Below are 16,707 nucleotides of genomic sequence, written 5' to 3'. Positions count from 1 at the left end.
TTGATTATAATTAATTTTGTTTATCTTAGCACAATAGAAAAATAGTCATGAATTTCAAGACAACTATATAAAATTTTTAAGTTGAATTTCTATTGATCTGACTTGAATTGTATGGAAGAGAATAGAGTCCTTAGTGAATTTCTCAACTGCTACAAATGCAAATTCTGTAAAGGCTGCTGATAGGTTTACATTCCAGTAGAAAAAGCATTTGTGTGTGTATGTGTATGAATGTGTGTGTTAGCTATTCTTAAAAATAATGTTTTTTTAATGGGCTGAGGAAGTATCCTGATATGTTATAGAATCAAAGTTAGTGAACAGATTTCATTTGGAATTACAATAATGGGATTTAGAGTTAGACATTGTAAATCTCCTTCCAGTCCAATCATCCCAATTTATAAATTTGGAAACTAAATACTTACAGCAGAGATTCTTAGCTTATTTGGTCTCAAGGATCTTTTTGGGCAGACTGCTGAAGCCTATGAACTCCTCAGAATACTTTTTTCAAACAGAAAATAGACCAGATATCAATTATGTTGAAGTATTTATATATATGTATGTTTGTGAGTATATCTACCTATGCATAATCCTGTATTAGAAATACTTTATATATTTATGTGCACATGATTGTATATATATATTTATGTGTATGTAACATGTGTATATGCATATATAAGCATGTAAAGCAATTGTACAAACTCTAGGATAAGAACCTCTGACTTAGAGAACCTCAGGGTTTTATCCAAAATCCCACGTGTTTAAAGTAGCAGATTTAGCCTTGGAAATATGTTCCTCAGACTCTAAATCATATACTGCACACATGGATCAACATTATTACATATTTATTATTGAATAGGAAAAAATAAAATTAAACCACTTTCTTCAATATTTAGAAGTGTAAGTGATGATAGTGCTTTGAGGTCTTCTACAAAAGTAGTTCATAGCCTTTGAAAATAAATCTTAGGTAGTTTTTTTCTAGTCATGGAACAAATGAAATAATTTAGCACTAGGTGTCTAACTCTGGTGGTGAAACTCTAGATTTGTCTGTTCTAGCAAAGAGGTCCTATTTGCTCGACAATGGTCAAAGCTGTTACACTTACTAGAGCTTATATAATTATATAATTACTTATACCTAACTTTATTTTTGAGTACTTACTGTGAGCTTGTCAATGTGGTATCCAAAGTAAATAAATTGCCCTGTGGTCAAGGAACTTAAGAAATATGTAAAGAGTTTAATTAGGTTTTACACACTTGAAACTAGTAACTCTGTTGTGTTTGGTTGTGAAATAATCCACTACAGACAGTGGTTTTGTGGTTATTGTCATTTTTAAGTCCTTTTTGCCTCTGAGCTCATTTGGGCTTTTCTTGGCAAAGATACTAGATTGATTTGCCTTTTCTTCATCCAGATAATTTTACATTTGAGTAAACAGAGGCAGACAAGGTAAAGTGATTTGTGCAGGGATTCACAGCCATGAAACTGAGTCTTCTTGACTCCAGACCCAACTCTCAATTCAGTGCACTTTTAAGTGTTAATTCTAGTAAGCCTACATCTACCTCTCTGCAACTTAGATCTAGAGCTGGAAGAGCTCTAAGAGACAATCTAGTCTGATTCTCTTAATATACAGATGAGGAGACTGAGTCCCAATGAGGTTAAATGATTTGGTCAAGATCACTTCTGCCAATTGTTTTTAATATTGCTTTAATACTTTTAATAAGCTTCATCTTTCTTCCATAGACTAGCCCTATAGTTATTTGAAGATAACAATTATGTCCCCCTGCTTTTCTTTTCCCAGACTAAATGTCTTCATTACTTTCTATCTACTACCATAAATAAGTGTCATGAGAACTACTGATATTAACATCTGAATTATCTCCCTTAAATACAAACGTGAAGGTGAGATGCAAAATGCCCTTTATTTACCTTAAAATATAAATATTTGACCCAGCTTTCACACTGTAGACAGAGGCTGGCACACAAGTAAAAAAATCTTGGGCTCAAATCCCACCTTTGGTATTTACTGACTATGTGGCCTGGGCTTAATACTTAACCTCTAGGTAACCCAGGCAATTCTCTGACTACAAATTGTACACCAAGTACTGATTTCATCAGTAAAGAGAGTTCCTTGTAGATAAAAATCACAGGTCAAGTCCAGATATATGTAAAGGTAGTTACTAGAGAAACTTCGACCAAATATTATTTTAATAGTTGCAATTACAAATGAAGTCAACAGTTATTTATTTTGTACTTAATGTACCTGGTCCTAGGTTAGAATAGGCTAAAAAAAATTTCAAGCCTTAGAAGAATGATTGTGTTTGATAATGAATGCTAGTAAGGTGGGTAATAATAGATTTTAAAAAAAATGTGTGCTCTTAAACATTAAAATTTTAATTCTGTCCATATATCTTCATGAAAAAAGAAAATCAAACTATTACACATGAATTCAAGAAGACAAATGACTAAATTGATGCAAATTAAAAATAAGGGTGTGTGCATGCATGCGTGTGCTATGTGTTGGTATGTGTGTGTGTATGTGTGAGACTGTGAGGTGGGATGAGGAAATAGAACTTCAAGCCAAATTATTGCAACTTTTTAGCAGGTGTAATTAGAAAGCAATTATGCCTTGGGGTTAAGTTGCAAAAAAGAATCAAAATATTAAATTCAATATTAGATTATTAGACAGGAACTTTGAAGCATACACTACTTCTGTATCATCCATATTTAGAGATACTTAGATAATCTAGTCATAGAAGGAATTGAAATGTGGAAAGTAATTAGGATATGTTTCCTTTGGATGAAAATGTATAATGTAACAGAAACTGTAAAAATTGTAGATTTTCAAGTAAAATGTTGAATGAATTACTATTGGTTTATAATATAGATTGATTTATAATATAGACTTTACCATAAGGCTTGTTTTAAAAAAATGGAACCTTTTACTAATGAACGATGATAATAACAACAATATTTATAGAACACGTAGTATTTACTTCGCACTTTGTTAAGTGCTTTAAAATATTATCTTATTTGATCTTCATAACAATTCTAGGAGTTAGGTGCTCTTAACATCCCTGTTTTATATATGAGGAAACTGAGGTAAACAAAAGTTAAATGACTCTACATGACCTATAAAGCCAATTTCTCCCTCTCCCTCACTCATTCTCCTCATTCTTCTCTCTTGCCATCCCTCTCTTTCTTACTTTTCCCTTACCTTTTTCATCCTCATGCAAATCCATGAATTACACTTCTTTTCTTCTCTTTGTCACTTCCTTAGTCACTTAGTCACTTCCCCATCTCTCTCATCCTTCGTCACTCCCTCCCTCTTCTTACTTGTCCCTCATTAATTTGAAATAGATTATATGTGTGTGTTTCTTAAGACAATGATCCCAATGATTCATTATTATTTCATAAGTTATTTGTATATTTAGAGAAAAATAATGAAATTTCTCTAATAATTTTAGCAAAATTTTGTAATAAATCATTTTCAGAAAAGGATTTGAATAATTTAATAATAATAGACTATATATATATATATACACACACACATAAATATAGTCATCCTTCAAGAAAGAATGTGAACTCCATGAGGGCAGGGACTATTTTTCTTTTATTTCTTTGTATCCGTAGTGCTTAGGATACCATCTGTTACATAATAAGTACTTAAATAAATACTTGCTGACTTGCTTGCATACTAGAATATACTTCAAGGGTTCAGAGGACTGGGAAGTGATAGCAAAATAGTGTGTACAGAGGCAAGGAGGCCGGAAATGGGTTACAGAGTTTAGAGAATAACAAGTAGGTTACTTTGCGTGACAGTGACTGTATGATGAGGTGTGTGAGCATGGGAAGGGTGAGGTTGCCATGCCAAATATACCTAGGGAGATAGGTTGTGATCATTAGTTGGCAATGATAGCTCTTCAGCAGATGAATGAGATGGACAGTGGTTTAGGAAGATCATTACAATATCTCTTTGGAGGATAGATTAAAAGATTAAAAAAGAAAGTCTGTGAACAGGAATCCAGTTGCTATTGCAGTAGTTTGAGTGAGTGGTGATGAGGGTCCAAGTAGAGAGATATCATGAATGTGAGAGGCAAGGTAGGAGTATAAGAAATAGGACTGCAAATAGTTGGACATAGGATTGGAGGGAGGGAGAAGGAAATTGAGAATGACCAAATCCAAGATTGATTGAATCTTGATGGATATTGAAGGAGGGATAACTTTAATGAAGGGGACTTGTGTTTTGGCCATGATGAATTTGACACACAGAGTTTGAAATCCCTCCTGGACATCTAGTTGGAGATATCGAAAATATAATAGTTGATATGAGGCTATAAATGTAGAATAAGATTATATCTCATAATCATCTGCGTAGAGACTACTGAAGGCATGCTATCCCCAAGAAGGATGGGAGGAATGAAAAAAGATGATCCAGGTCTGAGCCTTGATAGACATATAGAGTTGGAAGGAGAGATATAGGATCTGGAGTCTTTGACTATCTAGTCTTAATTGTCCTTATTTTATGGAGGAGGAAATTGAGTCCCAGAGAAGTTAATTAACAACTGATAACACCATCATAAGCCCAAGAAGCCAAATTGGAGCCAGGTCTTGTGATTGGAATATATTCTTTCCCCTATATTATGTTGTATCCTATGGACAATGACTAAGTAACAGAAACATCACCTGGGTAAGAGGAGAAATAGGAGAACAATAGTATTAAGGAAAAGGAGGGAGGAGACAGTGGGTGGCCAGTAGTGTCATAGGCAGCAGAGGAGAATTTCTGTTGAGTATTGAAATGAGTCAGAAGTAAAAATATGATTTTAACAAGTGAACATGAAAAAATGAAGTAACAAATATAAAACTGTTCATTTTCCAAAAGAATTGGTGGGAGGTTTGATGTATTCTCTCTTGTCCATTTACAAGCTCCATGAGTAGGTTATCCATTTGCTCTGTGTCTTGGAATGATAAATTTTCTTTGGTGTCATTTAATTTATTTTAGTCCCTTATGAAAAGGACAATTTAGTGTTATTAATTGATAGGATCAAGAAATGGAAAAATCACCGAACTAGAAATCAAGAAAGTCTCAACTGTTACTAATTCTTTTACTTTTGTCAAATTACCAAATACCTGGGTCTTGATTACCTTCATGTGAAATGAAGAGCCTGACTAAGGTTTCTTTTAGTTCTAAAATCCTATAATTCAATAATTGGCCTAAAACTAGAAAATTTTATTTAAATAAAAATTATTCTTAGAGGCCACTGGATAAAGCTTTAAACCTTGAGTAAAAAAGCTTTAAGTTCAAATTTGTTTGCCTTAGTTCACTCAACTATTAAATGGAGAAAACAAAGTAACATCTCCAAGGGTTATAAGGAGGATCAAAAGAGATAATATTTTATAGATTTTAACATCATGTCTGGCACTTAGGTGCTATGTAAATGCTAGCTATTTATTGTTATTAGTATTATCATTAGATAAATATAGAGTTTCCTTTCTTTAAAATGGGAATTATGTTCACCTAACTTACCTCACATAACAGTAATCCTCAAATGAGGTAATATATTTGAAGAATTCTGCATTCCATAAGCATAAAGTCACAAATTCCACCAATATAAACTTTTTCAAACAGATGAATTGAATAGCATGTTTGTTACCAATATTGCAATTATACTATCACCAAATATTACTACTAACAACAATGGTGGTTGCTTCTACTCTGAGATACAAACTTTCACACTATCCTGAATGAGTATATGAATAACTGGACAGGAGAGATAGCAATGTAATCTGTCTCCTTTCAAGTTATCCTTACTCAGTAGAGTGAAAGTTTCATTGTTAAAGATGTTCACCCTCCCCTCAATCTTTACAAGGATTTAGTTAGCAGGTTGGGATTCAGCTGCCTTATGAGTTCGACTATCAGAATAATCCAATTCAGAGGTGGCTTGTCAATCTAAACAATTCTAGCAGATGGAAGAATTCCTTAATTATTAAACTCACAAAAATGTATTAGCATATACCAAGTAGCTACATATCTTTAATGCCTTAGATTCAGGAGGAAAAAAATCAAACCACTCTCCTATTCCATTGTGAAATAGCTACATCCCATATCTATTGAGAAATTCAGTGATATACGTGATTTCATATCTCATTCCTGGCATAGGACAGATTTGCAAACTGACATTTCTTGTGCATAAGGCATCAGTCATCAGACAGATCTTAGTTCCTGTTTTAGCTTATTTGTTGTTTCCATAAGTAACCTTTGAACAAGCTCCAGTAGGAGGAACACTGGGCTAGAAACCAGAACAGGGATCCAGGGTTGGCTCTTCCAGTTTCGAACTAACTGTGATCTGGCTATCAGTTAACAGTAAATAAATAAATAAGTGGTCTTTAATTTGCAGAAGCTTATAAATCTATTAGGAATATGAAAATGTGTAAAAAACAGAAAGCAATTCAAACAAATATATATATATATACATGTTATATATATATGTGTGTGTGTGTGTGTGTGTGTGTGTGTGTACATATATATATATGCAAATAAGCAAATGGAAGAAAAGATCATCAATCTGGCTAAAATTTCCTGTAAGAGCTGTAATGCTACAGGAGGGAGTTGTTTTTAAATGAGCTCACTTTCCTTCAAAAGGTTCTGACACTCCTTCTGCAGGGGCTGATCTTTCCTCTAAATACATTTGGTGGAGTGTATGCCAGGATTGCCAGCATACTATAATTATATAACTAAAGAGTTACAGCTTTTCTTCTCCCCCAGCACAGTATGTAGTTTGTTTTTTTCTTCCCTGTACTGAAAGCTATTCAAATAATCCTACCCTACTTGGGAAATCAATATTCTGTAATAAAGACGATAAATACTATAATATTAGTATAAAATATTGCCTTCATCAGGTAAACATTTCGAATAATATATTTGCCTAGAAGCAAGTGTTCATTCACCAAATGAAATATCCTAGCTATCTAATCCATTCTTTTTCTCTGAAGTGGTCACTCATCTTCCTTTTCTTGTAAACTTGCTATTTGTTACCCTCATTTCCAAGAGTTCATGTTCCTAGGGCAAGCTCTTTCAACAGAATTTGTACATATGCCAAGACATGGAGACTGTGTTTACCTTCTTGATGCCCAACATGAAAAAAAAAGTCATTTCAATGAATGAGAGAATTGTGCATACAGAAATATTTTTTCGGTTTATCATGGAAAAATGATTTGTCACCTGTTGGGGATTGATATGGCCATAACCCATTTATGACTTACTACATAAGTGTGATGGATTTGCTTTGTACAGAGGCATTAAATTTCTTAGAGTCAAATAGCTAATAAACGCAAGAAGGCTAGATTTCAGCCTAGATCTTCTTACTCTACCCAAGACTATCCACTCTGCTATGATGATTGTTTTGGTGTATAGTAGGCTGTGGAAATTTTTTATAGAATCTTAGACTGCTTTCAAAGCTGTGAGCAAGTAGTAGAAGCAGCTGTGTGGAATTGTATATAAATAAAATAAAGCATTGAATTTGAATTTAAATTCCAAATCCTATTTATTGGATATATCTTTGAAAAAGTAACCTAAAATTACTTGAATTGGCAGTGTGAATAATAGGTACCACATTTGACTCTGGGTCAGAAAGGCCTGGGTTCAAATCCTTTATCAGGTTCAAAGGTATATTATAGTGAGAGTATTATTTTCATTTTATAGAACAGGAAACATTTTTTTCAGAGTGATATTGGTAAAAAAGTAGCAGATGCAGGAGTCGAAGCTTAGTCTTCTGGATGTATTTTTACCTTTATTTTTTTCTGATTCTCTATTCTTTACATTATGTGACATTTTGAAATTATTCTGACTGGTCATTTGGGAAGCCACTACTAACTCAGTTTTAAATAGATCACAAGTATAAGATTTTTAAAAATTATTTTCAACTGAAATCTTAGTTCTCCTGGGAATTCCTTTCTGGTATATATCAGAAAACAAAGACAAGGGCTATGAAAATGAGAAAGACATTTATAATTGAAGCACCAAGAGGAGATAGTGTGGAGAAAGGTAGAAATTGGAATGGTAGGAATCCTTAGGAAAAGGCCAGTTGATAAAAATCATTTCCCTCTCCACTGTTCTTTCTGGTTTAATATTTCTGATGATGTCAAGTGTTTCCTCTTTGTCTTTTCCACATCACTCTAGGATAAAACGATCTTCACATGGGCATTCTTCCTATGGCCCTTTATTCAGAATATTGTCTGTTTCAATCATTTCTTTTTCCCTTTCACATAATGATGTTTTCATGGCAAGTGAATTAAGAATAACAAATAAGTTCAGGGTATAATGCCTTTTCTTTATGTAGGAATTGCACCACTCCCTTTCCTGAGTAGAATGACAGACTTTGAATTGTTTTAATGTATTTTCTTAGAAATTTTATGCATGTTTTTCCCCTAAAAGGAGACATCTGTGACTTTTGTGGGTTTTTTCCTAGAAATGAGGTGCTTAAAGAAGTTGTGAATGCCATTTGCACATCCTGTGCATCCTGTGACCACAGTGTGCCATTTAGGATTATTACTATGACACCATGCCATGCCATGCTTACCAAATCGTATTCTGTCTGGAGTCATTCACCAGAAGTTATGGAAATTCAGTATTTAAGTTACCAAAGGCCTTGAATCACAGATAAATGCATTAGAGTTGAATATGCAGAGGGAATGGTTAATACTTTTGGCTAGAAGTTTACTGAGATTTTGATCCTCCACTACAATCCTATTTAGATATCTTTTTGTGTGTTAGATAAATGACTTTAGATAGAAAAAGCTAAGTCAATGGAATGGCAGCTTTTGGAGACCCTAAACTCAATAAGCTTCTAGTGATGATTTGGGATAGATGCCTTTTCTCAGAGGACAAGTAGCTAAATTCAGAAACTTATCTTTTTTTTTTTTTTTGCCTATAGCCAACTCTGAAAAAACATTTTAGTGATTGCAATCTATGTGATTCAATACACACCTTAGTAATGAAATCACAGTTTCTCAAAGTAGCAAAATAAAGGCTTGAATTACTCAGGAATTAAAAAAAAAATGAGTTGACCATTTAAAATTTCATAGTTCTAGAAGATTCTTTTTCTTTAAATATTAAATATTTACATTATTTCAGTTCTTCTACTCCTCTTTGTGATTACTCTAAGTGAATTACTCACAGGGAGCAAGGGAACTTTTGCACTCCTATGAAATTCTTCTATTAAAAATTTGCTTAACAAATTTATTAATTAAATTTTGCAATAAAGGTGCTCTAAGGTTAATCCTGCTATGACAAGCATTTGCTTAAAATCAACATAAAATTGTCTGCACTGTTGCAGACTTGCTGTCTGTTTGCCAAAAGTTAACTCTAAAATATTCCTATAATTTGAAACAAATTCTGCTGCAAGTATGTGGCAACATTGCAGGGTGAATTAAAAAAAAAAATATATATATATAACAAGGTTGCTCTAGGTGATGGTTTTCCATTTGGGTGATGAAATGTTCTGAACTCCCACTGCTATAATCAACATTTTTTTCCTCCTGAAAACGAATCCAAATTTACTGTTGTTGTTTTTTTTTCTCCCATAGGAATGTGTCATTGAAGATGGTACAATTGCTTATAAAAATTGGGTTAAAACAGGCACAGAAGTTTACAGACAGTTTTGGATATTTGATGTGCAAAATCCGGAGGAGGTGATGATTAATAGTACAAAACTAAAAGTTAAGCAAAGGGGTCCCTATACGTACAGGTAGGTGAAAATTCACCCAAATAAATGAAAATATTTCCTGAATGACAAATAATATCTTCTTATTGCCAATACATCATTGAGTCTGCATTTATGAATACTTGGTCTATTTTATAAAATGGAAGATTATACAAAGATAGTAATCTTTCTTCTTAGGATAAGAGAAATAAAGATTGGAAGGAGGAAGATTTAGTGGTTTCCTTGGAATTTTAGTGAGTAGCAGAAAGAAGTATCATAGATATTCTAAAATCCCACTGACTTAATCAAAATCATAGTAAAACCAAATTTCTTCCAAGACTACTTTTTATGTAGTTATTAGCAAGCAATTAATTCCTCACCTTCTAATGGAATTTGGATCTCTTGCCATATTTTCATGTTTGTTCCATGGTATGTGCTAAATAGAACAAATTTTCTCAGCGATTTAAAGACAGAAATCAATTTTGCCAACATTAAGCACATGTTAATTTCCTGTAGGTCACTATCCAAGGTTCATGGAGTATAGTCAAAGAAAATAAATAAAGTCCAATAAATAAACCTTTCCTTTGGGATACTGAAGACCATCCAAAAAGTGCATTTGCGTATGTTGCTGGTTAAACAGCATAAAAATCCAAGGCCTTTATTTTTTCCCCTGCTTGTTCCCATAATTAGACACCTGACATGCATTTGTGTATGTCTTTGTTTAGATTAATAGGATCTTTGAGCTGTGAAGTCATGGAAGCTAAAAACTGCATTTTACAGATTAGGAAACTGAAGTTCATAGAAAGTAAGTCACTTAAGCAAAGAAAGCAGCAATTGTATGATAGGGCAGTAATTACCATTAGAGATTCCTAACTTCTAGCTCTCTTTTTCTTTCCAATATAATTTGTTACTTCCTATTTCAATGATTGAAATTGATCTTTTTATTAAATAAAATGATTCTATTAATACATTTTTAAGTGTGAAAATATGAATATGGAGGAGAGGACCTGATTTTTTTTTTAAATAAAAGAATTTGAGAATGTGATATTTCCAATTCCTAAACTAAATTAGCGCATTTGGTAGGGAACAGAGCAAATACTAGCTCCGTTATTTTGCTACATGTGTGACCTTTGACAAATCAGTTCATCCCTGCAAGCCTGTTTCCTCATCTGCAGATTGAGGGGGTTAAATAGGTGATGAACCTGAAAAACCTCTTCTACCTCTAAATCTATGATTCCATGATTTTTTTTTCTCCTCATGGATATTTACATCCCTGCCTACTTATAAAGCTTCTCTTTTAACTTCCCACAGTTGAACACCCTATTTGCCCTGTATGGTTAAAAAATTAATATCCAAAATCCTCTAAGTATTATATTTACTAAGATTTATTAATAATAACATGAAGCAAAAGGAAAATAAAAGACTAGAGAAAAAGAGAGAGCTCACCTAGCTGCACACTTGGAAAAGACAGAGTGAGGGAGGAATTACACACAACTTAAAAACAATAATGTAGGGATGCTAACATGAAGGGAAAAGGATTCTGAGAGATGAAGTTAAAGGGTTCAAAATTTTCTAATTACACAGCCCTCAGTCATTGTTCACATTCCAAATTCTATGTTCCTGAATTTTTCTTCATTGTAGGCAGCAACTTTTAGGGCCAAAAAATATGACTATTCAATGTAGACAAGTCTGTTTTGGAAAAGAGTTTATTTTTTTCTTCTTTGTCCCCCCTGCTCTTTTTTACCTTATCCCTACAACTTAGCACCATGCTTTGCACTTAGTTAAATATGTAATCTCACTCAAAAAAAAAAGTATAAAATTTTGTCATATATCTAATCTATTACATAGTGCCACTTCTTTTCTTCCATCTCTTCTTAATCTTCCCACTCCTTCTCTCTCTATTCCTCTTCCTTCTCTTCTTTCTCCTCCTCTTCCCCTGTTTTTTTCTGCCTCCTTTTCTTCCTTTTCCTCCCTAAAATCACTTCCCAGAGAAATATAAAGACTAGTGAATAGCTGTTCCTGATAGTCTGGCAAAGTAGTGACTATTTCTTTTTTAGTCACAAAATAGTGGAAAACCTCCACCATCTCCCTATTTCCACAGACCAGACTTTTACAGATGGGAGTTGTTGTTCCCTTGTGTCTCTGACTCAAAGTGTGCCTACTAGCTAGGTGACCCCACTTGGGATTAGAAGTTACCCTGAAAGAAGAGGTCATTCTTCTTCATATATTGGCTTTCATCAGCACTACACCTCATCCGTCCCAGAAAGGCCCACTTTTATAAACCTCTTAAGGTTCTCTGAAGTCTGTTTCTGAGTTCAGCTATTAAGAAATTGCCATATCCCAACTAAATCCTCTTTAAGGCATTCTGACTTTGGAACAGAAAAATCAAAGCAATCGTTTGTAGTTGGACAGTGCCTGCCATTTCCCTTTGAACTCACACTTTGATAAAAAAGGGATAAAATGCATATCAAGCTCCAGATTAAGATATATGGTCCAATTTAAAAATGTTTTCCAAAAACTGGAGGTTAGAAAAGGCAACTTCATCCCAACATTTTCTTTTAGAGATTGGATTGCCATCTATTGGCTAGATTTTGTAATTGCAAAAACAGTCAACCATATTTGGTTATGGAACTCATTGCTCTTCTGAAAGTCTTCTTTTAAAATACATGGAGGTTAGTGACCATGGATATTGTCAGATTCTTAGCCATTTATGATGCTATTCAATAAAAATTACATTCATATAATTCTCAAAAAACCAAGTGACTGCCTGTTAATAATAAATGGAGTGATATTATAAAGGACATTGCATGATCTACTTTTAAAATAATTCTTAGAACTTCTAATAATGAGATACTAAATATATCATCTATATTAGATACTCTTTTTAAAATGTTAAATAATAAATAATCCCATCATGTCCTAAATACAATGAATAATGTGAGGCTCTGTCTATGTGGCCATAAAACACAAATACTGAATATCTTTATAGCCCTAGAATAACCACTTCTCAATAAAGCAGATGTTGTGATAGCTTTGACAATCCAATAATTTATTATATCATGTCTTAAATACAATGAATAATGAGGCTTTGTCTACGTGGCCATAAAAACACAAATTCTGAATATCTTTATAGCCCTAGAATAACCACTTCTCAATAAAGCAGACATTGTGATAGCTTTGAAAATCTAATAATTTATTTTGTGCATTATATTATATCATACAGTATTTGGTCCTATAATAATTTTTTAAAATTATTGTTGCAAGCATCTCTGTTCTTATAAGAATGGTTCAGGTTAGGGTTTATATGTGGAAAAAAATAAGTGAAGTTTGTGTTCTAAGCCTTGAAATTAAACTCAATAAATGGATGTTCCCCTCATCTTAAATCTCTCCCATCCTACCTCCAACCACCAAATAGAAGTTATTTTTCTATCTAACCATTCCCTTCTTGCCCCCACCTTTGAAGCGACTCATTGAGTTCTAGATATATTTGACAAATATCACCATTATCCCATTTTCTTTAAATAAATCATGTGAGTAAGTAGGAGTCATCTTATATATGACTGAACTTTAGAGACATGGATCAACCTTTATTTTCTTTCTCAGTCATTTTCAAACACAAAAGAAGATATGAACTTTTAAAGTCTCTTGTTGCCTGCTATAACCTTGGCCTTATACTTCCAATACAAATCTACTATCTTGTGACCTCTACACATTAGTTTTAGTTGTTTTTTTTTTTCCTCTGAACTAACATATCTAAACATGTCAGGCAGCTTCTTAGGAAATCAGCTATCTCTGCAAAAGAAGTTTGATAATATTTTGAGATAACCATGACTATGGGGTAAAATGTAACTCTTAATATTATAAACAGTTTTCTAATTTAAATAATGCTTTCTAGTCTTAACTAAGAAATCATATGTCAGCAAATCAACTAAATTATTTTTAATTGAAGGTCTGCCCTATTTAAGTCACCTCTCCTAAGCCTCAATTCATCTAAATAAATCCATTTAAATATATAGCTAATCTTCTACAAAGTCTAGCTTTTCACTTAGTCATCTGTTCACATTAAAACAGTTTAATTTTTGTTTTTATTCTTGGAATTACTCTTGTCAAATAGATTATTATAATTTTTGCAGATTGTAAGCATCTTATAATTTTGCATATGAAGCTACCTTTTAGATTTTCATTTTGTATTGCAGGGTCCGCTACCTAGCCAAGGAAAATCTAACTCAGAACTCAGACAACACAATTTCTTTTGTGCAGCCCAATGGTGCCATTTTTGAACGTCGCCTCTCTGTTGGGACAGAAAATGACAGCTTTACTGTCCTGAATCTTGCTGTTGCAGTACGTGTCTTGGGATGGTGGGGGGAGGGATACCATTAAAGTCAAATTGTTGTTAAAGTGATTCTGATAGGAAGCAAATTTTTAGAAATGCCCTAATGATATAATTCAGTTTCTATAGTATTGAATCTTGAATTAGAATTAGAAGGAATCTTAGAAGTGAACTGATCCAATCACCAACTACTGAAAGTATGAATGCCCCCTATAATAGGCCTGACAAGTGGCCATCTAGCTTCAGCTTGGAAACTTAAAATGAAAAAAGAATTCAACACTCAAAGGGAGAGTGGAATTCTTCTTGGGATTAATTTTATTTTGTTAAAAAATCTCATCTTCTTTTAAGCTCAGATTACTATCTTGCAGCCTCTACACATTAGTTATAGTTTTCTTCTCTGGACTCACAAATAATATTTTACATAATAGATCTTTCTATATTTGGAAAAAAATAATTGTAAATAATGTTCTTTCCTCGAAACTTTGATACAATTTCTGTTACCTGCTAATATTTCTCTCGTTTAGAACATTTTTTCTATGTAGTGAAGTAATTACTTTCTTTCTGGAAGTCTATCTGAGTTATTTTAATGTTTCTATAAATTATAAAATATCTAAGTTTTGATGTGATAATGTTCTAGAACTTCTTGGGAAAAAAATCCAAGATAGACTGAATTCCAACTTCATTCCTCTAACTCTCAAATCAACAGTAGTTTATCTATGATTATTTGGGGGGTATGCATATCATCAGAGCAGTGAAATGGTCATTAGTTATACTGAAGAATTATTAGACTGCATCAAGTAACAAAAAATAACTGAGGCTAAAATAGTTGATCTTTTTTTTTTTCTTGTTAGTGATGGTTGAGCCAAGCAGCAGTGGCTTCACTGCATTTGGTGACCTAAATCCTTTGGTCCTGGCAAAATTTGGCAACAGTCTTAGACAAGTGCTGGTAATTCCATTAAAATTTATTGTAATATGCTCTTCATTAATTTTTTATAGGCTGCACCCATTCTCTATCCAAATTCCTTCGTCCAGATGGTATTAAACTCATTTATCAAGAAGTCACACTCCTCTATGTTCCAAGTCCGAACCTTGAAAGAACTATTGTGGGGCTATAAAGATCCATTTCTGAGTTTGGTTCCATATCCTATTGATACCACAGTTGGTGTATTCTATCCTGTAAGTTACAAATATTCAGAGTTCTTTGTATCTGGTAGATGAGTAAAGTAAATTGACCAAATACTCTTTGGAATCATTGCTACTTTTAATGTTATACTATGAAGATAATTAATATCATAGATATTTTAAAACCTCCTAGAAAATGCATTTCTGAAGTAATGGAAACAACCACAAAAAAAGAAAAATTATCATAGTTATACTAACAATTTAAAAAAAATGTCCTTTTTGCCTTAGTATCCAATATAGAAATTACCATGTGTTGGAAATTGTCTTGATTATAATTTATTTGTTGTTTTATTTCATTTCCAATGTTAATTCAAATCTGTTTATCAATTTGTATTATGTCCTGCCTTCTTTATAGTTCTTCTGTTTTTCTTCCTTTTTTATTATACTAACAAACTATGAGTTTGCTTTCCAAAGTAAAAATACCTATTTAATTTTCAGATTTTGTTTTGTTTTTTCCCCCAAGCTGGTTCCAATGCTATTTTTAAAATTAGGATGATCAATTTTTTTTCAACTGCCTTACTTTGTATCTCAAATGAATAGTCACCACTTTCATTAAAATGATTCTCTACCATTACACAGCTATAAAAAGTGAATTGTTGCAGAAACAAATTTCTCTCTCTTTTTTTTTTCAGTACAACAATACGGTAGATGGAGTTTACAAAGTTTACAATGGAAAAGATGACATTAGCAAAGTTGCCATAATTGACACCTATAAAGATAAAAAGTATGTGGCTTTTCATTGAGAATGTTATTTTCACTTTTATGTTTTTATGGAGTGGTATACATTGAGAAGTATTATAGATAATAATTTTTTTCTAAATATGAACTTAATTCTTGTTCTGAACCTGTTTTTATTATTAGTAACCATAACAGCCATCTGAAAATAACAAATTAAATAGAAAAGCTCATTTGATTTTGTATAACATATAATGGCTAATTAATTATTTGAATCTACCTGAAGGTACCACAAAAACAATGATATATTCATTGGCATTAGAGTCAACTTGGATATGTTTAGGCATGCTTGAATGAATTTATCATGTTTTCTTAAGTGAAATACTGCTGCTGGAAGTCCTAGTAAAGATATTTTTTTCTCTCCCTCAATTTCTACCACCAAAAGTGATGGACAGGTTAGATTTGACTTTTGAGTAGTCCTCCTCTCTCAGCTTAGGAGGACAAGTATGCCCTACTTTGGGCTTTTAGCTATTATCACATGTGGCCAAAGATGATATAGAAAGTTTATAAACTCAATTATGGGAAAGAGACTGAATATTTCTATATTGATAAGACAATATCTTCTGAAAGTATAAAAATAAAGTTGGTATAAAAGAAATATTAGAACTTATAATTTACAAGTAAATTTATAATCTGTAAATAATTTATAATTTAATTATGGAGACAGATAATAAGCTTCCTTTTTCTTATCTTGTATTTAACTAAAAAATATAACTTTAGGAAAGAAATTGATCACTTATTTGCTCCATATCTTCCAGGCTACAAGATAA

The 16,707-nt window shown here is 32.6% G+C and overlaps 1 protein-coding gene across 11 annotated transcripts in view; it reads left to right on the top strand.

The window, feature by feature from the left end:
* The window catches only part of CD36 (CD36 molecule), a 143,929-nt gene that overhangs the window by 104,529 nt on the left and 22,693 nt on the right, over positions 1–16,707 (top strand). For all 11 annotated transcript variants that reach the window (XM_056799494.1, XM_007504025.2, XM_056799490.1 and 8 more), the window contains 4 exons: positions 9,575–9,735; positions 13,887–14,031; positions 15,017–15,196; positions 15,835–15,926. In XM_056799494.1, coding sequence (XP_056655472.1) covers positions 9,575–9,735; positions 13,887–14,031; positions 15,017–15,196; positions 15,835–15,926 — 578 coding nt within the window. The remainder of the gene's footprint in view (positions 1–9,574; positions 9,736–13,886; positions 14,032–15,016; positions 15,197–15,834; positions 15,927–16,707) is intronic.

Source organism: Monodelphis domestica, chromosome 5 (assembly GCF_027887165.1).
Source record: "Monodelphis domestica isolate mMonDom1 chromosome 5, mMonDom1.pri, whole genome shotgun sequence".
NCBI classification, from domain to species: domain Eukaryota; kingdom Metazoa; phylum Chordata; class Mammalia; order Didelphimorphia; family Didelphidae; genus Monodelphis; species Monodelphis domestica.
Note: the sequence above shows the minus strand (reverse complement) of the source record. Positions and strands in the feature narration are given on the sequence as shown.